General features: G+C 43.9%; 1 protein-coding gene across 5 annotated transcripts in view; it reads left to right on the top strand.

Moving 5' to 3' along the window:
- The first annotated feature begins 683 nt into the window (after window positions 1-683).
- Window positions 684-23,934, top strand: part of INPP4A (inositol polyphosphate-4-phosphatase, type I, 107kDa) — a 59,785-nt gene continuing 36,534 nt past the window's right edge. For 4 of the 5 annotated variants that reach the window (XM_006870758.1, XM_006870756.1, XM_006870755.1 and 1 more), the window contains exons 1-10: window positions 684-895; window positions 1,562-1,606; window positions 10,106-10,224; window positions 12,132-12,248; window positions 12,523-12,602; window positions 14,388-14,499; window positions 15,620-15,710; window positions 16,627-16,774; window positions 20,343-20,473; window positions 23,452-23,556. In XM_006870758.1, coding sequence (XP_006870820.1) covers window positions 787-895; window positions 1,562-1,606; window positions 10,106-10,224; window positions 12,132-12,248; window positions 12,523-12,602; window positions 14,388-14,499; window positions 15,620-15,710; window positions 16,627-16,774; window positions 20,343-20,473; window positions 23,452-23,556 — 1,057 coding nt within the window. In that variant the 5' untranslated portion in view covers window positions 684-786. The remainder of the gene's footprint in view (window positions 896-1,561; window positions 1,607-10,105; window positions 10,225-12,131; window positions 12,249-12,522; window positions 12,603-14,387; window positions 14,500-15,619; window positions 15,711-16,626; window positions 16,775-20,342; window positions 20,474-23,451; window positions 23,557-23,934) is intronic. The other variant, XM_006870759.1, reaches the window with a different exon arrangement.

Here is a 23,934-nt window from a genome sequence, read left to right as displayed (position 1 = left end):
TTGCTTCCTAAGCTGCTGCATAGAGCAGCGTTCTATGCTACAGCGGAGCATCTATCTGCCTGGTTCAGACTGTGGTGGTGCGTTGCCCAGATCCCGCCCTACACACAACACAGCACTCTCCACTGTAGCTGGATAGGGGTTATCACATACACGCTTTACGGGAAAGGAAGCCAGAGGCTCACGTGAAGTGTTTCTATAGCTTCTGAAAGACAGAGCGCTCTGGGGCTCTGTGCCTTTGTCTCGCCAGTGTTTCACCATCCTGGCCTAGCCAATGAGCGGTAGGTATAAGACTATTGCAGCCCTTGTCTCTTCTAAGAGGGGTTGCAGTGATTTGATTTAAAATTTTAAAGTGTCTATGAAATTTCTGGCAACAGAAAGGTTACAAACAAAGGGAACAAAGAGATATGATTATATTATAATTGTATTTAAGCCATTGTTTCAAATAGGCGAGTTCTCTTTGAAGAGGGCATGGTTTCTTTGTGGGATCCCTTGGACATTTCTGTGGAGTGAAGGAGGGCAGAGGGATCCGAGACCAGCGGACTTTATAGACTGGCTCCTCAGCTCCGAGGACCCAGGCTTCTTTGTGTCTTTCCCATGTCACACCATGGTGTTGCTCCATGAAAGCAGTGTCTCTCGGTTACCTTCCCCACAGTTTCTTACCAGTGTTTGCTCCTGTTTCTCAGGGCTTCTACCACCATAGGGAACTAGGGCTTGGTGACGGCACTCCCCTGGGTCTCAGGTGTGGTCTGGCCCAAGAACAAGAAGCACATCGCTACCAATGACATCATGACAGCAAGAGAATACAGCCCTCGCCATGGCGCCTGCAGGTCCCGCTCGATGCAGCGGGCGTCCACAATCGACGTGGCAGCTGACATGCTGGGCCTGTCTCTGGCAGGTAGGAGCTCTTGGTGTGTGCAGGCCCCACCCCATGGCACTGGTGGGAAGGCCAAGTTGAGCCTCCTGTGACTGTCCTAGGCTGGAGGGTACTCTGGTGTCTCATCCTTTTGGTTGAACCAGAGCATGGGGAGCAGGAAAGTCAGCCCTCTTCTTGAGACTTGCTTCTGCTGGAATCTTACCATAGTCAGTTTCTTGTTGGGACAGACACTGACTTCAATCTATAGCATGAGACTATCCAGTGTCTTTGTCCTGGTATGTAAGGAACTCTGGTAGCACAGTGGTTACAAATCGGACTGCTAACCTCAAGGTCAGCAGTTCGAAACTACCAGCTGTTCCGTGGGAGAAATATGAGGCTTTCTACTCCCATAAAGATTTGCAGCCTCCAAAACCCTGTACAGGGTCGCTATGAGTCGGAACCGACTCCACGGTATTAACAACAACAACAGTCCTGGTATGTAGGTCTGAGGAGCGGGAGCGTTTGGTCTTGGGATCTGAGATGCTTAGGACTCCCCAAAACAAAGTGCTCAGAAAAATGAAGAAATCATTTCCTGTAACGGTTTGGGGGTGAGGGACAGAGTATTGTAGTTTTGTTGTTTTACATTAATTCTAGAGTCAGGGAAAAGTTTATTAAGGGTAATGCTTCTGTCATTTCTTTTCTCTCCAGGAAATGTACAAGATCCGGATGAGCCTATTTTAGAATTCAGCTTAGGTAGGTGTCTTCTTACATTTTTATCTTTAAAACTATATGGTGTAAAATGAAGCCCACCACCAGCCTGGGTTAGTCTTGAAGCACCTGCTGTTGCTGTCCGCACTGCTAAAATGTTTCCTGGGAAGATGCAGGTGTGAACTTCCTGTCAGTGTGAAGGCGCCTCCGAGGCCAACAACCTCATGTCTCCTGTCTGTGGGTGCGTGCCCTCAAGACTGGCAGTTTGGGTGAGGGATGGTGAGGTGAGCTCACCCAGAGCTGCCAGCAGAGATAGCATCTCCTCTCCACACACAACACTCCTCCCACCCCTCAGAGGAGAGACCGAGAGGGGTGAGGGAGCGGGACTGTGGCTGAGCTTAGTCACCCTCTGGCTGTAAAGCTTTGTGGGGTTGAACAGAGCTCTCTAGCATGACAGGAGCAGATGACACTTGCGTACTCTCCCTCTTAGGGAGGGTCAGGTGAAAGCATGTAATTAAAAATGTATTAAACTGTGCTGGGTCAAGCAAGCATGGTGGTACTGTGCTTACCAAGGAGATCGGAGAGTGGGGTAGGACCAGCCTGGGATGCTTCTCCAGAGCCTGACAGTATCCAGTGTTGCTGTCCCCCTCACCTGTCCTCTTGGGGGTGGTCAGCAATGGTCCGTGGCCTAGCAGCTGTGTCCAGGAAGTGGTGTGATAGAAAAGGAGCGCATTGTGAGTCAGATGACCAGGATCTAGTCCTGGCCGTGCCAGCCTACCTGTGTAACTGTGTGACGTTGGCCTGTCACTTAACCTTCCTAGACCAGTTTACTGTTTGTTTGAAATATTAAAATCTGAAACCATTCCCTTTTCAAACTAAATGGCTTGTAATGAATTCAGAGAGTTTCCCGGACCCTGACCTGTTCTGTAATGGTGTTGAGTACTGTGCTGTGCTGGGATTCCCACACACTAACCTCTCCCCAACTTAGAAGAGAGCTTGATTGCTTTCCGTGCACTGTGAAACTAACCCAAGGATTTCCAAGACGGCACAGTGAACACAGTGTGTGTCAGGATGCCAAGTGTGTGCCAGGTCTGCGGAACAGCCATTGCAATCAGCCGAAGTTGGAGGGCAAAGGTTCCATCATGAAGAGCAAAGGGAAGGGGTGGAACCAAAATGATTAGATTGGTTTGATTGAGAACATTTGTATGAAGAAGCAGGTTATGCAACCAGTGATAAAAAGAGGATCTGAAAAGAAGATTCAAAGCTAATGAGAAACCACGAGGCTCTTCAGAAATAATATTTATTTGGCTCTAATAATATAGTGTAGTGGTTATGAATCGGGCTGCGAACCGCAGGGTCAGCAGTTCGAAATTACCAGCCACTCCGTGGGAGAAAGATGAGGCTTTTTGCTCCCATAAAGATTTACAGCCTCGGAAACCCTGTACATGGTCGCTATGGGTCGGAACCGACTCGACGGCACTCAACAACAACAACAACAATAATCCAGAATGTGGATTTAACAACAACAAGTTGAGCTGAAATGATATTGAGCATGGGGGAGAGGATGAGAGTTGGCACAATTAAGCGAAGACTCATTCTCTATAGTAGAAATCAGACCATTTCTGAGTCTGATGAATCAGGAGCAGTCATGTTGAGAGGACACACTGGGAAAGAACAACTTAAACAGGTGAGGAGCAGGATGGTAAACTGCAAATACCTTCAATTTAAAAATAGATATCATTAAAAAATGTTTAGTTAAATATGTCATCTTTGTAAAACATCTAACACAATAAAGCAAGCTAGCCTATCATAGTCTCTAAGGGGAGCAGTAACACTAGGGAGGTGTGCACACTTTAGAATCATCAACCATTCAAGACCAAAAGGTCAGCATTCACCCAAAGGCAGAGCTCAGGAGGAGGAATGGAGGCAGCAAACACAGGGAGGAAGTGAGGACTGCAGTCAGTGACATGAATGAAAAAATGTAGGAATTATTGAGTGGAAAATTGATCTGCTCTGTAAACCTTCACCCAATCCACAATATGAAGTTTAAAAAATAAATAAAAAAGCCCTACTGGAGAGAGATAATCACAGCTGATATTTGGTATATATTTTTCCAGATGCTCTTTTCACAAATGTTGCTATACAGAAACTTTTAATGATTTTTAGTTGTGGAGGTGATGGAATTATTTACCCAAAAAAGTCTTCATAGTGTTTTTAACATGCTTCTTATTATATCAAAATATCATTGGCATCTGTCCTAATTATTTTAAGTATGAGATCTACCTTATGTTGGTTATCTACAGAGAGTCTATTGGATGGCTGTGTCATAGTTATTTTAACCAGTCTCCTATTGTGGGACAAGGTTCTTTCCAATTTGTCATTATAAACATCACCACAGCAAACATTCTTGTACATAGGTCTTTCAGCCATTTCACTGATTGTTTCTGTAGAATAAACTCCGAGATAGGTAATTACTGCATCAAATGATACACATTTGAAATATATTTTTCCAGATAAAATATATTTATCTCAACAGCATTTACTTAGCATTTAGTCTTCTGGCGTGACGTGCAAACATGGTTGGAGAAGTAAGGCATATATAACCCATTGCCGTTGCGTCGATTCTGACTTGTAGCAACCCTGTAAGACAGAACCACACTGCCCACTGGGGTTTCCAAAGCTGTAAATCTTATGGAAAAGACGGGCACATCTTTCTCCTGAGATGCCAATGGTGGGTTCAAACCACCAACCTTTTATTCAGCAGCCGAGCTCTTTAATCATTGTGCCACCAGGGTTCTTAAGGCATATATGTTGTTCTTGTTGTTGTGAAGTGCCATCGAGTCAGTTCCAGTTCATAGTGACCCTGTATAGGGTTTCCGAGGAGCAGCTGGTAAGTTTGAACCACCGACCTTGTGATCCAGTACCTGATGTGTGAGTCTTACAGAAATAGTAATTGCCAAATGAGTGGTTACGTGATAGACGTGACTGGGCTGGTCAGAGAAAGCTTCATGGATGAAGCTTGAGCGAGGTAACTTGAGCGAGGAATTAAACACTAGAGTCCTGACATGGCACTGTGGGTTAATGGGCTGGACTGCAAAGTCAGTTTGAACCACAAGGTTGGTAGTTCAGGCTCACCATTTGCTTCTAAGAAACTCTATGCAGGGTCGCCATGGGTCAGAACTGTCTCGATGGCACTTAACAACAACAACTAGAAAATTCTAATAATAGACTGGTTCACCAGGAGAGAATGTCACTTGTCGGAATTCATGTTCTGAAGGTAGCAGTGGACTCATCAGCCCTTAAGGTGATCTTAATCTGCCCAGCCTTTGTACCTACTATCTACCATCTGCTAGCGCCTGAAAGACCCAAATATCCCAACTTTGCACAGATACTAAGACCCCACCTCTGCTGACAAGTCAGGTAGAAAGAGATTACAAGTCAGTTGAGGGCACTTTATAGCTCAAAGGAGCCATGGTGGTGTGGTGGGTTAAATGTTGGGCTACTAGCTTAAAGGTCCGCAGTTTCAACCCACCCACTGCTCCACGGGACAGAGATGAAACCGTCTACTTCCATAACAGTTTACAGCCTTGGAAACTCCATGTCCTGTGGGTCACTGTGAGTCAAAGTCAACTCAATGGCAGTGTATTTTTGTCATTTATAGGACTCCTGGTGTGACACTATCGGGTAAGGACTAGACTGGTAACCAAAAGTTCGGCAGTTCAAACCCACCAGCTGCTCCTCAGAAACCCTGTACCGAGTTGCTGTGAGACTTAAGCGCCGTATTAACAGCGCTTAACAACGAACAGCTGCAATAGCCCAAAAGAGGGAATGCAAACAAGATGCAGAGGTCACATGTTGTAGATTCCATTTGTATGAAATGTCCAAATAGGCAAGTCTGTAAGGCTGGAGATTGGGTTAGAGTGTCGAGAAGGTACTGGGAGTGGCTGCTAATGAATCTGGGCGTACTTCTGGGGATGATAAAAATGACTTTCAATTGATTATGGTGATGGTCGCACAACTTTGTGCATATGCCAAAGTCCATGGAAATGTACATTTTTAGAGAGTGAACTTTTGGTATATGAATTCTATCTTAACAAAAATATGTAAAAACCATTGAATGAATACTGCTGAAAACTATTATTAATCTATTATGGGAAGTGAAGAAATGATCTCATAGCACAAAGTAAAAATAGCCAGAAATGGAGATTGTGAGTGAAGATATGTCATAAATCCTGGAGTCCTAATATTGTTCCATTGTTGGTATTGTTAAGTGCTGTCAAGTCAGTTCCGACTCATGACGACTCTGTGTAGGGTTTCTGAGTGGCTGATTAGCTTGAACCGCCAACCTAGCTGTTCAAATCAACCTTGCAGTCCAGTGCATTAACCCCCAGCGCCACACGAGGACTTCCAAAGTAAAAACGAAAGAGGCAAATGACCAAAAATAGTAGAAGAAACCTAAGTTGATAGATAAAAAGACACCAGACACAGATTGTGTCACCAGAGATAGATACAAAATCTATATGCTACTAGATGAAGAAAAAAAATATCAAGTGATCAGCCAGAAAAAAAATGGGGCAAAATGTAAGAAATACCTGGTTCAACTTTCTCGAGAACTTTCTGAGAATGGAGGCCTGCTCTGTCATTTTAGGGCAGATGAACACAGAGAACAGCGCTCAAAGTCCAGAGGCTGAGTAATGTGCTTCAGACAGCCTCAGTGCTGTAGTGATAGGAATAGAGTATGGGGTGGCAAGGGGACAAGAACTTGGTGAAACCCACCTCATTTTAATGTAGAATCCCAAAGGTCTACACACCTGGACTAAGGAGGACCATAGTAGGTCTTCATGTAGACTATATGTTAGCTAAGTTTGTGAAAATAAATGCTAGTGCGCTGGCAACAGCAGCATCCATCACAAATCATTTCTGAAGAAAGATGTTATGTTATCCTTGACATCCTTCTTTCTACAAATAATTTTGCAAATGTAGTAATTCATCATAAGATTAAGTTCTCAGAACATGAGACAAAAAACAGGAACAGAAACAACAGACACTAAAAGGCTCAGATTACTAGATACAGACTTTAAAATAAATGTTTTTCCTGTGTTAAAGGAGAATAAAGACAAGATTTTGTTTTTGTTTTTACCCTCCAAGAAGTAGAAGGAGCCCTGGTTTGGCACTGTCAGTTAATAGTGCTGGACTACAATGTTGGTTTGAACCGCTAGGTCAGTGGTTCAAGCTCACCAGTCGCTCCTCGGAACCAATGTATGGAACCAACTTGATGGCACTTAACAACAACAACAAGTTGAAACCATTGAAAGAACCAAATTTATATTCTAGAATTGGAAAAGAAAATAATTGATCCCAAAAAATCAGTGGATGAGTTTTAAAATCAGATTACACAAATTGGGGAGAAAATTAGTGATTGTAAATATAGGCAAAGGAGAAATTTTCCAAAATAGAAGCTGTTGTTGTTAAGTGCCTTGGAGTTGACTCTGACTCATAGCAACCTTGTATAGGGTTTCCAAGCTTACGAATCTTTACTGGAGCAAAAAACTTCATCTTTCTCCTGTGGAGCACCTGGTGAGTTTGAACTGCCAAGCTTACAGGTAGCAGTCCAGTGCTTATCCTATAGCGCCACACCAGTGACTATAAAAGGCATAATAAGTAAATAAAAAAGATGCTAACAAAAGAGATAGCTAATGTAGCAATATTAATGTCAAAGCAGAATTTAGAAGCTCTTTTTGCTTATGTGCAACGGTTGCATCGTTAGAGTTACTTTGAGCAGACAGTGGTAGTGATTGATAACTTGTTCTAAATGAGCATGATGATAAGTCACCGAAGCTGACAATCCTCTGAACCTGCCAAGGCATTGCTCTCTTGTACCCTACCAGATTTGTGCCTCTGCTTCCCCCTCCCCTTTTTTATTTTCTTTTGAGAAATGTCCTGTTTTCCGCACTGCATCTTTCTTTCCTCATAATTCTTAGTCTATTCCTTCTATGCCTTCCCACCTATCTTTCACACTTTTCCTCTGTAGTTCTCCCACGTGTTGGGAATATGAAGAAGTAGTTTTAAATTAAAGTTAGTGAGTTTTGTAAGGAGTTGGTAAGAGGTGGGAACTCAACGTTTTATATTTCTGAGTGCACCACCTCCCCCTGCCCAGAAAAGCAAATTGTTTTTCCTGATGGCTGAACTTTGATTTGCCATATATTTAATAAATTCCATGATGCACAGTTATTCATATTGTAACATCGTGAGATCAAGAAGTGTCTTAGGACCAGTGGCATGGCACAGTTTAATTACTGTACATTGTAATTTCATAATGCACCCTGACAAAAGGTAGTATCTTAAATCTTGTTTTCCTTCTGGGGTCACTTCTAAGATTGAATTATCTGAGCCTTGTAATTTTTTTTTTTTTTCCCTAGATTAGTTTTTTTTTTATTAAATGTTTTTATTTTGGATTGAGTGAAAGTTTACAGGGCACATCATCAGCTTCACATTCAACCATTCATATAGCTTGTTTCATTACATTGATTATTATACCCTCCATATATCATCAGTTAACAGTGTTTCTCTCTATCCTCTTTAGCTTTTTTGGGGGGGGTGGGGGTGGGGGGGGACTTTCCTTTTTGGAATTTACAGTCTCGGCTTTTAGGGAAGGTTTTTACATTTGTCTGTGGATATCCAGGGCTCATGTATGAGATTACTAACAAGCATTACTGAATAATCAGATGAGGGACAGTTTGCTATGTCTACTAGGTAGCTAAAGTCTGATCCTCAGAGCCTATGGTTTGGACGGTCAACGACACTTGGGCCCACAGGGTCTTGACCTCCTGACCGGGTCTGCACGGTCTGCATCCGAATCCTCCTTATTTATTGTTTGTTTAAGGGACGCTGCCTGTCTTAGGCGGTCAGTGCAAATTCCTCAGTCTTACCAGTCATTGAAACTCATTGCAGCATGGCAATGGCTCTGTCTTAAGTTGCCGAGGTTCCACGTGATCCTTACCCGTCTCTGGCCACATGTCCAGCATAAACAGCCGCCATCCGAGGAAGGCAGGGAGGGAGGAGATCAGCTGGGGATGCCATATGCAAGACGTTGCCAGCCCACCACCTGCTCTAAGGTGACCAAGCAGGATCACTATGCTGAGGTTCAATCAAGTTCTTAGGGGATCTTACTCTCTAGCAGGGGTAGCAAATTAGTAGCCACTCAGTGCTCACTTTGAGAATTACTTATATCATAAATTTGAGCATGTAGCTGATGAATATCCACAGACAAGTGTATATTGTTCCACAACCTCCTAAAATGCTGTTGGATTAAGTTCCAATCAAGTTCTGGATTACTGAAAGATAACACAAATCTACTTATACCATGAATAGCCTTAGCTGGGAGTGTAATCTGGATATATTGGGTCTTATTTCCCTTAAGCGATCTTCCTTTCTCTAAAGCATTTAGTCTGTTTTGTAAACCTTTGTCTATTTACTCTTGGATCATATGAGCGAGACTAATATCCCTAGACAGTTGATTTACATGGTGGGCAGGGCTGGCAATCTATTTTTAAATGCCTGTTGTTGTTGTTAACTACCTTGAGTCTGTTCCGACTCATAGCGACCCTGCATAGGGTTTCTGAGGCCTTTTAAATCTTTGTGAGAGCAGAGAGCCTCACCTGTCTCCCTAGGAGTGGCTGGCGGGCTCGAATAGCGAACCTTGTGGTTTTCAGTCCAGTGCTTATTGTGTGGAGCCACTGTACAATTAATTTTCTAATGGAAACAATTCTACTATGTACCTTTAGTTCTTAAAAATAGTATTTCTAGTAATTTTGCATTTGATATGGTTCTTATGAAGTGAATAAATGAGCAATAACTTTAAATTTTTTTAAAGCTTTGTATATTTTGCCATAGAATTTTAATTTGCTTCCAACATACATCCACACACAGACCATAAGTTTTGGGTTGGCCAGCAGTCATAGAATGCAGACATTTTTATCTACATCTTGGCTTTTCCTGTTAGCTCATTTGGTTAATGGTTCAATGAATCATTGAGGTCACAGTTGAGGGATTCAGAACTCATATGGGGAATTAGCTTTGTGCACCATTCCATGGACACAGAAAACCCCTTCAGCTCAGCCATCTGATGGTGGGGTCAGGGCATTGCTATGGAGTTGCAGCTGGGGGTCGGGGTGGGGGGGCAGAAGGTAGCAGGGGAAGCAGGAGGAGTGGATGGGAGAGCAAGACGAGGTTATTTAGTATTTCACAAAATTCACCTTGCCATGACAACTGACAATGTAATTGTCTTATCCCTTTTAAAATTTTTGGTACTTTCTTTGGTATAGATGTAACTTGTTGTTGTGAAGTGCCGTCGAGTCGGTTCTGACCCATAGCGACCCTGTATAGGGTTTCCAAGGAGCAACTGGTGAGCTTGAACCACCGACCGTGCAGCTCAAATGACTTTGCATTCCAGCACATTAGCCCACAGTGCCACCCACACCAGGACTCCAGATGTAACTATAGCCTGGTTTTAAAGGATTTTTTCCTTCCACCTTGGTTTTGCAGCTTGCAGTGAATTGCATACGCCATCGCTAGATCGCAAACCAAATAGTTTTGTAGCAGTGAGTGTAACCACCCCTCCTCAGGCATTCTGGACGAAGCACGCGCAGACGGAGATCATTGAGGTGGGTGCTGCTGGGTCTCTCTCCTTGGGGGCAATGGGGCAGGGACACTCAGTGCTGCGTTTCTAGTCCCAGTGGGAGGGCTGATGAGTTACCTGAGCACTTGTGGCTGCAGTTATATTGATGTGAAATGGTAGTTATTTGTTCCTGGCTTTTTAGTGTATTGATAATGTTCATTACAATTACTCATCTGGGTGGCATATATATTGTCCATCTCTTCCACCATTATTGATTGGCTATTGTCTGGCTCTTTTTAAACCTTGATCCTGTGAAGTTCATTGCCTTTTGAGATGTAAGACCTTATTCTTCTTTGTACTTCTAAATGGTTGCTACATTTGGAGAATGATGCTCATTAATCAAAGCTTCCAGAAGGGTTAACCATTAACCAATCCCTCTTACCAGTTTTTTTAAAAATTGGTTTTAATTTTCACAGTCTTTTGAGCTAAGTATTATATGTTCATTTTTTACATTGTTATATGTATTCACTGAGGGAATTTTATGGAATCCTTTTAGATAACTGAAGTATTACATAAGTTAAGAAGTGAAGTGTGGGAGTTGCTGATGTGAGATTCTTCAGGGAGTTTTCTTTTTATGTGTGTGTGTGTGGTGTGAGCATATATGAGAATTAGATCTATGTGCCTAGCAGTGTCAAACACACATTTGTTGTTCTTAAAGATACCCTGTATGGTTTCTGAGGAATGGCTGCTGAGCTTGAACATCCGACCTTATGGTTCAAACCAACCTTCTGGTCAAGTTCTTATCCTGCACCAGGACTCCCAAACGCATATAGACTTCATTTATTTGTCTTCCCCATTTAAAAAGGTTGTTGTTGTTTTTGTAAAGTGTTGTTGAGTCATTTCTGACTTATAGTGAGCCTGTATAGGGTTTCCGAGGAGCGGCTGGTGGATTTGAACCACTGACCTTGCAGTAAACAGTCCAGTGCTTATCAGACAGTGTCACACTGAGAAGATAGACTATCCTTTGTCAGTCTCTTGGAAGTTTGCTTCCAAGTTTAAGTGAACTCTCCACTTTCTATGCGTTTGTTGAGTACAGCCTACCTGTAGAGCACAGCGCTGGGCACTCTGGCTCATACAAAGTTTATTCAAGCAGTGTCCCTGCTTGCTATCATCATGCAAGGAGGGAGGCAAAAGTGAACGTGGCTACATTTATTGCCAGCAGAGTGTGAGACGTATTAAAGTTGAGGAGAGCTCCTTGGGAACTCAGGAAGATGGGGTCTCATTCTGTTCCATAGGTCAGGGAAATTCCCTAGGGTCCAACAGACCTGGGGTAGGGCCCAGGACTCTGCATTTCTCCCCAATCCCCCTGTGATACGGTGCTGCCAGTGTGGGGGTCACACAGTGAAAAGCAAGGTACCTGAGGCCATGATGTCTGTGTGGGTCCAGGAGAATAGGTAGGTTGACAGGTGGAATTCCTGGAAAAGGCTTGCCTAGGCAGAGAGAGAAGCGTCAACTTAGGCCATGTCCACATTGGTAAACTATCACTGTGGCACAAATTACTTAGGAAAGGACCCCAAAAGAATATTCTAAGCTTAATTGCTGTTGTAAGACCAAGAATACATGTGGACATTCATTTCAGCTTTAGAAAACCTCTCCTACTGACTGGAAAACAGATAGAAATGAGCCTCTAGGCTGTTTGTCCTATCTGAGTCTGTAAGCCTGCAGATTGGCCATGTCAGACCACTCTTTCCTCTTCTGGTCATGTGAATGCATTTAAACTATTATTGTCATTTATGTTTATGCAAGCCGGTATAAAAATGTTCATTTATCTTTCTGAAAACTTTGGTGTATTTCAAAAGCAGTTAAGAAATATTTAATTCTGTATTCCGATTATATTCTGTTGTAATTTTTATTATAGTCTAATAACATTGTTCTTTCCTTTTTCTGTTCTAGGGAACCAACAATCCTATATTCCTAAGCAGTATTGCCTTCTTTCAAGACTCTCTTATTAATCAGATGACACAAATCAAACTATCTGTGTATGATGTCAAAGATAGATCTCAGGGAACAGTTAAGTAGCCTGTTATTAGTTTGTGGATAAACTTATGTAATCATTTTAGTAAGAGGTAAGCACAGGGTTGATTTTTAGTATTGGCTCACAAATTAATGTCCAAAGGTCTGTGGGGACTTCTTTCTGAGCATCTATCTGCGTTGGGCTCAAAAAATGAGGGTCAGAGGTATTGTGGGAACCAGCCAGCCAGCCGGCCAACCCTGGGCTGTGGTAACTGGGCCAGAGGCAAAGTGAAAGTACTCATCTTGTTCTTCTCTCCTCTCTCTTCCCCAGATGTATTTACTCGGCTCTGGAACCTTCATTGTCAAAGATCTGCTCCAGGACAAGCATCATAGGTTGCATTTAACACTAAGGTTGGTATTTCATTTTATGTCTTTGAAAGGATCTTATATTGTAAGGTCAAGAAACAGATAGGGGAAAGTCCCATTTCCTAACATAGAGGCAAAATACCCTGTCCGTGCCCAGGGGCCTTTCTAAGGGGAGGTGACGGTCCACTGAGGCCAGATGTACCACTCACCCTGTCAGGAAGGTGTGCTATAGGAAAGGAAAGGTGTGGCACCCACAGGGAGGACATCTGTACAGCTGTGCTGACACCTAAGGGAGCATTTAATGCATGGGGAACAATAATGCATTTGCCTCTTAGCTGTCTCGTCCCCTATAGAATGTAGTCTCCCAGAAGGCAGGGATTTTTTTCTCTGTTTTCCTTCACTGCTCTTTCTCTAGCACCTAAAACTGCTGGGCACATAGTAGGTGCTCAGTAAGTAACTGTTGAAGGAATCAACAAATGAAAGGAAACCCTTACTGTGTCCCTGATGGGAAGGTGAAAGATGTCCAGATGTCCACCCTCCCCAAATTCATTGCAGGGGCAAGTCCTATAAAAATCCTGGCTAGTGCTCTCTTTTCAAGACAATGTAAAAATTGGAACTATCTCTGTGATAAACACTGGACTGCAAACCATATGGTCCATGGCTTGAGTCCACTAACCACTCCGAAGGAGAAAGATGAGGCTTTCTGCTTCTGTGAAGATTTAAAGCCTCGGAAACCCTATACATTGTCGTTAAGAGTCAGAACCGACTCGTCCGCACTCAACAACAACTTCATGTGAAAAAAATAGTGTAGCATAGCAAAGAAAATACTGATAAAGAAGGTTAGTTCCCTGCTAGATACTGAGACATTCTGAAGCTGCGGTAATGACAGTGTTGCAGGCTCCGGCTGTCTGATCAGGGACAGGATGAAAGCCCAGCAGCTGTCCTTGGTGCATATGGAGAACTGGACTCAGGATAAAGGACGAATCTTGGGTATAATGAGAAGGATGGCTTGCAGGAAGACTCTTTGAGAAAAACATTCAGGTACATCCAATAAGCTAATTCAACTGGGTTAGAACTAAATGTCAGGAATGGACATCTTTCTTAAAAAGGAGCTAATGCTGATTATTGAGTAAGTTAATCATAGCAGGAAAAGGAGTTTTCCTGGCGTAAGAACCTGCTCCTCAAACTGGTTCATTTCTGCTGGACATTCTTATGTATGCTCTGAGTCTGTATCTGTGTTCAGTAAGAATCACCCAGAGATCTTGTTAAAAGGTAGATAGATTCTGATTCAGTCTATCTGAGGTAGAAAAGCACATTCTCAGCAGGGAATTGAACCAGTTAGAAGTGCTGTGGGGAACCTGGGTGATGCTGGTTTACTCTGGTTGTTGTTTTTAAGTGCTGTTGAGTTAGTTCCGACCCATAGCAACCCTGTATAGGGTTTCCAAGGAACCGCTGGTGAGCTTGAACCGCCAACCTTATGGTTCAAACTGACTTTGCAGTCCAGCGCATTAACCCACAGCGCCACCTTGTGGTTAATCAGAGTTTGAGAGCAGACCAGGGTCCAGTGCCAGATTCCGAGATGATTTCCCTTCACTCTGAAGGGCACGGACAAGCCCAAAACTCACGGTCAGCTCTGGAACAGACTTCACCAGGGAGACTCCAGTGTTCCTTATCCACATGCTCTGTGATGCTCCAGGGCCCCCGCTCCCCGCCCCCTGGAGCCTGTGCATCAGCGAACTGAGTGGGTGTGCCTAGGGCTGAGCTCGTCATCTTAGCAGAAACTGAAGCCCAGTCACCAAGCCACTCCTCAAAGCCCGTTGCTCGTTGCAGGTCTGCAGAGAGTGACCGTGTGGGAAACATCACCGTGATAGGCTGGCAGATGGAGGAGAAGTCAGATCAGCGGCCCCCTGTGACCAGGTCTCTGGACACCGTCAATGGGAGGGTGAGCACACTGCCTTTCTCCTCAACATTAGAAAGACTTTGAGGACTGAATGCAGCCCCCAGTAGGGTGCTCCCTTCTCCCCAAATCCCTCTCAATGTGTAAAGAATGCTGCTCCCACGGGGAGGCCCTGTGTGCTGGAGTCTGCCTCTGCTCAGGCCTCTACACCCAGCCCCCTCTAGAGAGAACAGGTGGGTGAGAGCCACACAGAGGCACTGCCCATGGGCGTGTGGCATCGTGATCTTTCTCCTTGGAGACACTCATACCCCGTGTGCCCACAGTGGCTTCATGCACGCTCACGTCTGTACAGCGGCACCTTCTCATGCACACTCCCCGTTTCTCTCCAGCACACACACGCATTCCGGCTCCTTCTCTCACATGCACGCTCAGGCTCTCCCACTAGAATTCTCACGTCAGAGCCCAGCACCAGTCCCTAGTCATTGTTAAATGCCCACAGAGCTCATTTTACCCAAAGGAGCTCAAACTGTTGTCCTGGAAGTAGACTTAGGCATCATCTGTGTCCACCATTTCCTTTTATACCTCACAACATTGAAGCCCGAGGGAAATGACTGAGGCACCAGGGGCATTTTTTAGAAAACTGTTTGTATAAAGTATTTTCTGTGTCTACTAAACCCACTGCCATTGAGGTGACTCTGACTCCTTTAACCCTATAGGACAGACAGATTGGAGCTGTTCCTTTCTAGGCTGCAAATCTCTAGGAGAGCAGCCAGCCTCATTTTGTCCCCTTCAGAGCGGCTAGTGGATTTGAACCACAGACCTTGTGGTTAGCAGCCCAAAACTTAACCCATTGTGCCACCAGGGCTTCTTTCAGTACCTGCTGGAGAGTGACTTACGTGTCTGTGACTTGGACAGAATTTAATGTTATTTGCAGTCGAGTTGGTTCTGACTCAGAGTGATACTCTATAGGGTTTCCAAAAGCAACTGGTGGCTTTGAGCTGCTGTCCTTTCGGTGAGCAGTCCAGTGCTTATCCTACAGTGCCAATGGTGGATATTCATTTCAAGAGTTCTCTTAAATGATGTATTGAGGCCAGCGTTTCTGTTGAATGTTCTGGAGGCACCGGAGCCTCACAGGATTCTTGTGTTTTGCTGCACGTACTCTTAGATGGTCCTGCCTGTTGATGAAAGCTTGACTGAGTCCTTGGGAATCCGATCCAAATATGCCTCATTGCGAAAAGACACCCTACTAAAATCGGGTAAGCAGCTTCCACTGTTGGTACTCTTGCTTCTTTGGTGTGTGTCCACTCGAAGCTGTGGTCACCCTCTCCTTCCCACTGGCTGAGACTCATAGCCCAGCACCGGATTTCCAGCTCTCTATTTATCAATGTGCCATTCTTTTTGCAATTTATGTAAAGCTTAGCAGTGCTCACAGAGCTGTGGTTTCCACTTCACTCGTCCCTGGTTCTACGTTGGGCTTGTTAATTGGCGCTTGGTGCTGATGAGTTGACTCTAGACTCCTAGAGACCTCGTGTCACAGTGTAGAACTGTCCCCAGAGGATTTTCTCGGCTGTCATCTTTGCAGGACTCATAGTGACCCTGTAGGACAGAGTACAATTGTCCCATAGGGTTTCTGAAAGGCTGTAAGTCTTTATGGAAACAGACGGCTTCATCTTTTTCCCATGGAGCAGCTGATGGGTTTGAACCACTGACCCTTTGGCTAATAACCTAATTCTTAACCCACTGTGAATCGACTCGATAGCAGTGGGTTTGTTTTGGGTTTGATCATTTTTATAGGTGAAAATTGCTAGGTCTTTCTCCTATGGAAACACTGGGTGGGTTTGAACCACCAACCTTACCATTAGCTGCTGAGCACTTAATCATTGTGCCACCAGGGCTCCTAAGAATTCCTCTTCCCCCCACCCTGTCCTCAATCTTACCCTTCAGAGTTAGTCCTATGTTCTGGGGCAAGAAGACTGCATGGTCCAAGGGGAAGAGATTGTCAGGGTCAGTTACATGGTAGGTTTGGGGTTTAAATGTTCTCATTTCCTTGAGCTGCACAGTAAAAGACTCGAGGATGTCAGCGTCCTTTGAGGTCCAGGGAAGGGGACCACCAGGCAGTTCTACAGTCTGCTCACACAGCCTCTGTCTCCCATTCCCCTCATCCCACCTCAGTGTTTGGTGGTGCCATCTGCCGCATGTACCGATTCCCAACCACGGATGGCAACCACCTGCGTATCCTGGAGCAGATGGCGGAGAGCGTGCTGTCCCTGCACGTGCCCCGGCAGTTTGTGAAGCTCCTGCTGGAGGAAGACGCAGCTAGGTGAGGCCCACCGTGCCCCTGTAATGCACCCCTTCCTTTCTACGAATCCCAGGGACATGGTGGATAGACTATGGGCGTCAGATAGACCAGCCTTTGCTACTTGCCAGCCCTGTGAACTCGGCTTGTCAATGCCTCCGTTTTCCCATCTGTGTCATGGGGTTCCTGTGAAGCTTTCACAAGGCTGTGTGCTTGAGGTGCCAGATGTGTGCTAACCCCTGTTCCCTCCCTTTCTTCTATTTTTCCTACTTTGGGTCAGGCTTCAGGAACTTTAATTACAGCTGCCCCAGGTCAGTGATTTTCTAGGGTGTGGCGTATTTTGGAGCCACGGTGGGTGATAAGAGCTCCAGAGTATGGAGGTCCCTTGTAGAGTGAGACTGGAAGCCCCTCCACATCTCTTAGTTAAAAACATGTTTTAATTGGTTTTCAGACAGGAAGAAGAGCTGAGAGGTTGGTCAGGGGCTGCAGATTGTCCCCTCCTACCTGAGACTGTCATTTCTAGTTCTTGTTATGAAACAGTTTTCATTGTAAACACAATATAACAGAAACTTGAAAGAAAATGATACCGCTAGAATCCTACTATTTCAATACAGCTCTTTTGCTTAACTTTTTTATCTTGAAAAAAAAAAAAATTCAGGCTTAGATAAAAATTTTGAGAATAAACCAATGAACCACCTACATATCCTGTTCCCTGACTCTGTCAGCTGTTGATAGTTTGCTGCTTAACATTGCTTTTTCTAGACATTTATGTAAATATTTTATATGGTTATATTTTTTTTTAAGTTTTTTCCTTTCGGCTTTTCTCATGTTATATATACAAGGGGCTTATGCAAGTTCATGGAAAACTGGAATGAAAAGTTCATGAAATTTTTCCAGAAACTTTTTGAAGCTCCCTCGTATTTATAGCCTTTCCAGTTGCCTTTGAGTCAGTTCTGACTCATGGTGACCCATCTGTGTCAGAGTAGAACTGTGCTCTGTAGGCTTTTTATTGTTGTTTTGTTGTTAAGTGCTGTTGTATCAGTTCTGACCTAGAGTGACCTTGTATAGGGGTTCCAAGGAGCGGCTGGTGAATTTGAACCATTGACCGACCTCACAGTCAAGTGCTTACCCTATGCTGCCACACTAGGACTCCCTAACGTTTGTAGTAGTTAAAATCTTAGAAGCAGATCACCAGACCTTTCTTCTGAGGTACCTCCGAAAGGACTCAAACCTCCATTCAACCTTTTGGTTAACAGCTGAGGTCATTAACTATTTATACCACTCAGTGGCTCCTTTATGTAGCTGTTGTTGTTGTGATCCACTGACCTTGAAATTCAGACTGACTTGTGGTCCAGTGCTTATCCTACAGCACCACACGAAGCTACAAGTTCCTTTTTCACATATCTTCAGTTTTCCTGATTCAGTTTGTAATTGTGACATTATTTTCCATTATTTTATATTGTTGTTGTTGCTGTCAAGTTGGTTCCAACTCATAGCGACCCTGTGTAGGGTTTCCAAGGAACAGTTGGTGGGTTTGAACCACTGACCTTTGGTTAACAGTCTAATGCTGATTCTGTATCATGGCACCAGGTATTGTTGTCGCTATAGCTAAGTGCCATCGAGTCAGTTCTGACTCATAGCGACCCTGTATAGGGTTTCCGAGGAGTGGCCGTTGAGTCTGAACCGCTGACCCTGTGGTTCACACTGACTTTGCTTATCCTACAGCGACACAGCAGGCCTCCGCAGTGATTTTAAGGAGGTCGTTCGTCAACACAGTGCTTTGATTTTGAGAGTTTTTGCTTATTGTTTCACACCAAACATTTCTTGGCGAACAGGACAGACTGTGGAAGACGATCAGGCGCAGAGAACTAGAAGCTGTACGTAAGAGCTCCAGGTGTGTTAGTGGTGTGAGGAAATACAGAGCGAGAGGGTAAAGGAGTCACCCAAGACGTAGGAGTCACGCCATTCCAGAGAGGGGCCGGCAGCAGCCCTGTGCAGGCAAAGGTGCTCCCGGTGTAGGTTCATGTTGTTGGGTACCTCTGAGTCCAGGCTGACTTGTGTGACCCTGTGACAGAGTGGAACTGCCCCAGAGAGTTTCCTTGGCTGTGATCTTTACGAGAGCCGCTTGCCAGGTCTTCCTTCCACACAGCCACTGGCTGAGTTCAAACTGCCAACCTCTTGGTAAGTAACCAAGTATTAGTCAGGGTTTCTTGACCAGTGGCTAGTGGTGTCGGTTTGCTAGGCATGGAGAAAACATCAGTTTCTTCCCAGCCTTGCAGCACAAGTGTTCTTTTATATCATTTTTTCCTAGTTTAATAATAAAATGGTTCTACGTCTAAAATTCAAAATTTTGTAGGTGACTAAAAACTCTCATAAAATTATCTTTTTGTTTTTCTCTATGGAAAGCTTGTGTATAGTTTGAAAACATATGTCGTTTAATTAAAAAACAAAAGTCTTGTGGTGTCTCTGACCCACTTCCCAGAAACACTTTTAAGGGTTTAAGTGTCTGCTATATGTATTGTTGTTGTTGTTGTTAAGTGCCATATGTATAAGCTGCTCTTAATCAGATTCAGAGATTAGCCACTAATTTTCTTATGTTAAGCTTTTTTGCACAGTCCCATTCCCTGTTTTCCTATTATGTTGTTGTTGTTGTTGTTGTTAAGTGTCGTTAGTCGGTTCCAATCCTTAGTGACCCTGTATAGAGTTTCCAAACCGCTGGCCTTGCGATTCAAACCGACTTTGCAGTCCAGCGCATTAACCCACAGCACCACACAAGGACTCCCTCTTATAGTTAGACCGTATTTTTTTGTTCAGTTCATACTGTTTTTGTTATGGTGAGGTGGCTGTTCACTGTTGAGCTAATGAGTTCACATTTCAGTTCTTAGACATCTTTTTGTTTTTTCTAGAGTTAAGCATTGCCTTTATTTTTCTCTTCTTTTCCTTCCTTGCCTTCTCTCCTTCCACTCCCCCACGCCTGTCAAAGCACACATATCCAAGATAAGATAAGGCAAGGCTGATGCCGAGGCCTGACCCAGCTTCTGAGAAACCAATTCTAGACTGAAGATAAGTGGTTTATATTCTGCACCTCTGTTCTGAGCGGGTGGGGCAGAAGGCCTCCTACCTCCTCAGAACCTGAAAACCTCTACCAGCCTCCCAGGGGAGGCCAGGACAGGAGAGGGAGGTGGACTCTGAGCCATTCCTTACATGCCTCCCTCATGTTCTAGAAGGAGTGTGCAGCATTCTGCTGACTCAGGCAGGCTACCCTTCAAACCTTTGCCTGCATGGCCTGTGCATATGTGTGTAAGGTCACCTCAGGGTCATGCGTGGCAATGCTGCACCCCTGTAGCCACCACCTCCTCACCTCTCCCATCAAGTTTTCCTTGCACATTTGACTGTTAATCGCTTCACCGTGCACTTTCCCAGTAGTCAGTTCTATGTCTCTACTTCTGGTTACCCTGTCAGCCCTCACCGCAGCCTCTGCCTAGGGCCATTCCTGGCACCAGCGATGTCTCCATGGATGTTTTGTTCTTCTCTTCAGGAAAGTAAGCTGGCTCCACAGCCTGATGTGTGTGTATGTGTGTCTTCCTTTTAGAGTGTGTGAACTGGAGGAGTTAGGGGAGCTGTCACCTTGCTGGGAGAGCCTGCGCCGCCAAATCGTCACTCAGTACCAGACCATTATCCTCACGTACCAGGAGAACCTGACTGACCTCCATCAGTACAAAGGTGAGTGCTGTGTCTCATCCTCAGCAGGCCTTCCACGATCCCCTTTTGTCTGCCAAGCAATCTGCAACCCAAAGCTGCTGAAATGTTCTTACTGACAGACAGTTTAATGTGTTGTTAAAAATAGATTCTTTATGTGGGTGTGACTTTTTTTGAGTAGGGATTTTTTTTTTTAATGTCTTCATTAAAAAAAGACACATCTGTGAGAACTGCATTAAAAATTCTTTCTCTGTATCCTCAACTCAAAACAACCATTGTAAGATGAAAGTGAAGAGAACTAAACTCACAGGCTTGTAATATTCATTCATCTTGGTGTAATAGCAGTGAAATGACCAGATTGCTTTCCTTGAGAAAAAGTAGCTTTCTGAATTTCTCATTTTAAAGACTCAGTGGTACTTAGATTAAACATTTAAATTGTCTGAGCGGAACTCTCCCACTTAAGACTCAAAAGAGAAAGTGCAGACACTTCATGTGTTCTCCCTGAAAGATAATTTTTAAAGTGCCTCAAGGTAGATTTAGAAGATTCTTCTTAACTCGTTCCCTTTTCATTACAGATAAAGTGATTTTTTTTGTTTTTAAAATTTTTTTTCATTACTTAATTTAATGCATTAGTGGTTCAAACTATTCTCCCTCTTCAGATTTTTCCCTCTTTCCCCTCTACAAAATGGATTTTCTGTGTGTAAGGAAAATCACAGGCTCATATTATAATTCTGACACAGTTGGAATGCCCATGAACTTGGATGAGGAGAAACCAAATATGGGAATAATGACAAGATGGCAAGACCCTGAGTTTGGTCTGAATATAAAGAATGAGACAAAGAGAAAATGGCACCATTTGCCTGAAGAAACTTAAGAGCCTACCCAGGCTGGATGACTGTGACCCAGAACAATGTTAAACCCACGTGGCCTTGAGTTTTCTCGAGCAGAGCTTGTCGATGTTGATGGTTATGAGATCCCTGGAAACCTTGAGAGAATGCAGCTTCTGGTTGGGCAGGGTCTGGAATTCTGTGTTTCTCACAGGCCACAGTGGTGCAGTACCGCTGGGCTGAGCACCACACTCCAAGCATCAGCCTGTAGAGAGCAGTCGCCAATGGCAAAATGTAAACCAAGCAAATACTATCAGATCATAATTATTTATGCTGGTAAAATTAATTTGCCCTTTTTTCTCCCACCAGATGGAGTTATTTTTTCCTTCTCCAATTGTCAGTTTAAGTCCTTTCTTTTCTATGAATAATTGTTCTTCATTTAACTAATTATAGATTCTGACTCTGGACATAAGATTGTGGCTATGTTAACAGATCTTTATTCAGCTTCTTGTAACTATTGTTGCTGTTACATGCCATTGAGTCAGTTCCAACTCATAACACCCCCGTGTGCAGCAGAATGAAACACTGCCCAGGCCTGCAGTCTCCTCACAAACATTCCTATGTTTGAGTCCATTGTTGTACCCACTGTGTCAGTCCATCTCATTGAGGGTCTTCCTCTTTGTCACTTACCCTCTACTTTACCTAGCATGCTGTCCTTCTCCAGGGACTGATCCTTCCTGGCTAAAGTATATGAGATGAAGTCTTGCCATCTTTGCTTCTAAGAAGTATTCTAGCTGTACTTCTCTTAAGACAGATATTTTTCCATCCTTCTGGAAGTCCATGGCACATTCAGTATTCTTCAACCAACACCATGATTCAAAAGCATAATTCTTCTCTGGTTTTCCTTATTCATTGTCTAGCTTTTGCATGCATGTGAGACAGTTGAAATGACCATGACTTGTGTCCAGCGCACCTTAGTCCTCAAATGACATCTTTGCTTTTTAACACTTTGTAGCATATTTGCCCAGCGCAGTATCTAATTGGATTTCTCGACTGCTGCTTCCACGGGCATTGATTGTGGATCCAAGTAAAATGAAACACTTCCCAATTTCATTCATTTCATCTGTTTATCATGATGTTGTTTAATTGGTCCAGTTCGGAGGGTTTTTGTTTTCTTTACAATGACTTGTAATCTCTGCTGAAGACTGGAGTCTTTGATCTTATTTAGTAAGTGCTCCAAGTCCTCTTAACGTTCAGCAAACAAGGCTGTGTTATCTGTATATTGCAGATTGTTAATGAGTCTTGCTGCAATCCAGATGCTGTGTTCTTCCTTATATAGTCCAGTTTCTCAGATTATTTGCTTAGTATGCAGATTGAGTGTGTGTGGTAAAAGGCTATAACCCTGAAAGACACCTTTCCACGCACCGTCCCCTCGTTCTAGTCCAACAACTCCCTCTTGGTCTACAGACAGGTTCCTCAAGAGAACAATTGTCTACACAAACGCATTTGACTGTATGGATCATATGAGATTATGGGAAGCATTGTAAAGAATGGGACTTCCAGAACAATTCATTGTATTCCTATAACTAACCAGGTATAAACAAGAAAGCACATTTAAGTTTACGTTCCCGAGGGCTAGAATCAATGCTGTGTAGCATTTATTTGTCTTAATTGAGTTGGGAATCACAAACCAGCCTTTTATTGCTTCATAGAATTGAGTCATGCTACTCTAGTTGGACAAGTTTTATCAATCTTGGATAATGGCATCCAAGAGTTGGAATGAGCGGTTTCTAGCATGGACCCATTTGCTTTTAATAGTGGTGCTGACATTGTGCTCCACAGCTTCATGTTTTTATGTCAACTCTCTCAGTTGAGGCAGGACACTGTTACTATAGTGTTCTGATGCTGAATCTGCTAGATTATTTTCTCAACCTAAACACCCAGAATCAGTCTCCAGAGCAGCGAGCTGCCCATCCTTCAACATTTTACGCCCCCCCCCCCATGGAAATGAAATGTAGTCAGGGGCTACTCAGAATTCTCTAGACCACTACCAGAGCCTACCTGCTTCTGTTCCACAGCGTCCTCAAAATGTCCTTTTCCTAGTTGCCACTCATGTATGCAGAATGCAGGTTGATGACTTTAAATTTTTTTTCTTTCTCCTATTCCGTTTCTTAGGTCCCTCATTTAAAGCTAGCAGTTTGAAAGCAGATAAAAAGTTAGAATTCGTTCCTACAAACTTGCACATACAAAGGATGCGAGTTCAAGACGATGGAGGATCAGGTAACTGTCTCACTCTCTTGTTACTATTCTCTGGATGCTTGGTCTCTGAGCTGCCCACACATGCTCCATCCAGCCTTCCCAGTATGCTTCTCTGCTAGCCAGCTTGGATAAGGACCTTTGTTAAAGAATGGAGATCCCTTCCTCCCATTGCATCTCCTTCCAGCTTCCCTTAGTGTTTCTGTGGCAGAAAGGTTCCTATAAGTTGTGGTGCTAGAAAGGGGGCTGTTTGTGATCCCAATTTTGACAATCCTGTGCGGCTCCACCTTTAGACATATAGAACTCCCCCCTCCCCCCCACCCCCCCTTGGCTGAGACGATGGTGTTGGGCTCCAGCAGGCCTTGGATAGCCCAGGCTGTGGACTTTAGGAAACCCAAGACT

This window comes from Chrysochloris asiatica, unplaced genomic scaffold (genome assembly GCF_000296735.1).
Source record: "Chrysochloris asiatica unplaced genomic scaffold, ChrAsi1.0 scaffold00150, whole genome shotgun sequence".
In the NCBI taxonomy this organism is placed as follows: Eukaryota; Metazoa; Chordata; class Mammalia; order Afrosoricida; family Chrysochloridae; genus Chrysochloris; species Chrysochloris asiatica.
This window is presented reverse-complemented; position numbering and strand designations above follow the sequence as displayed.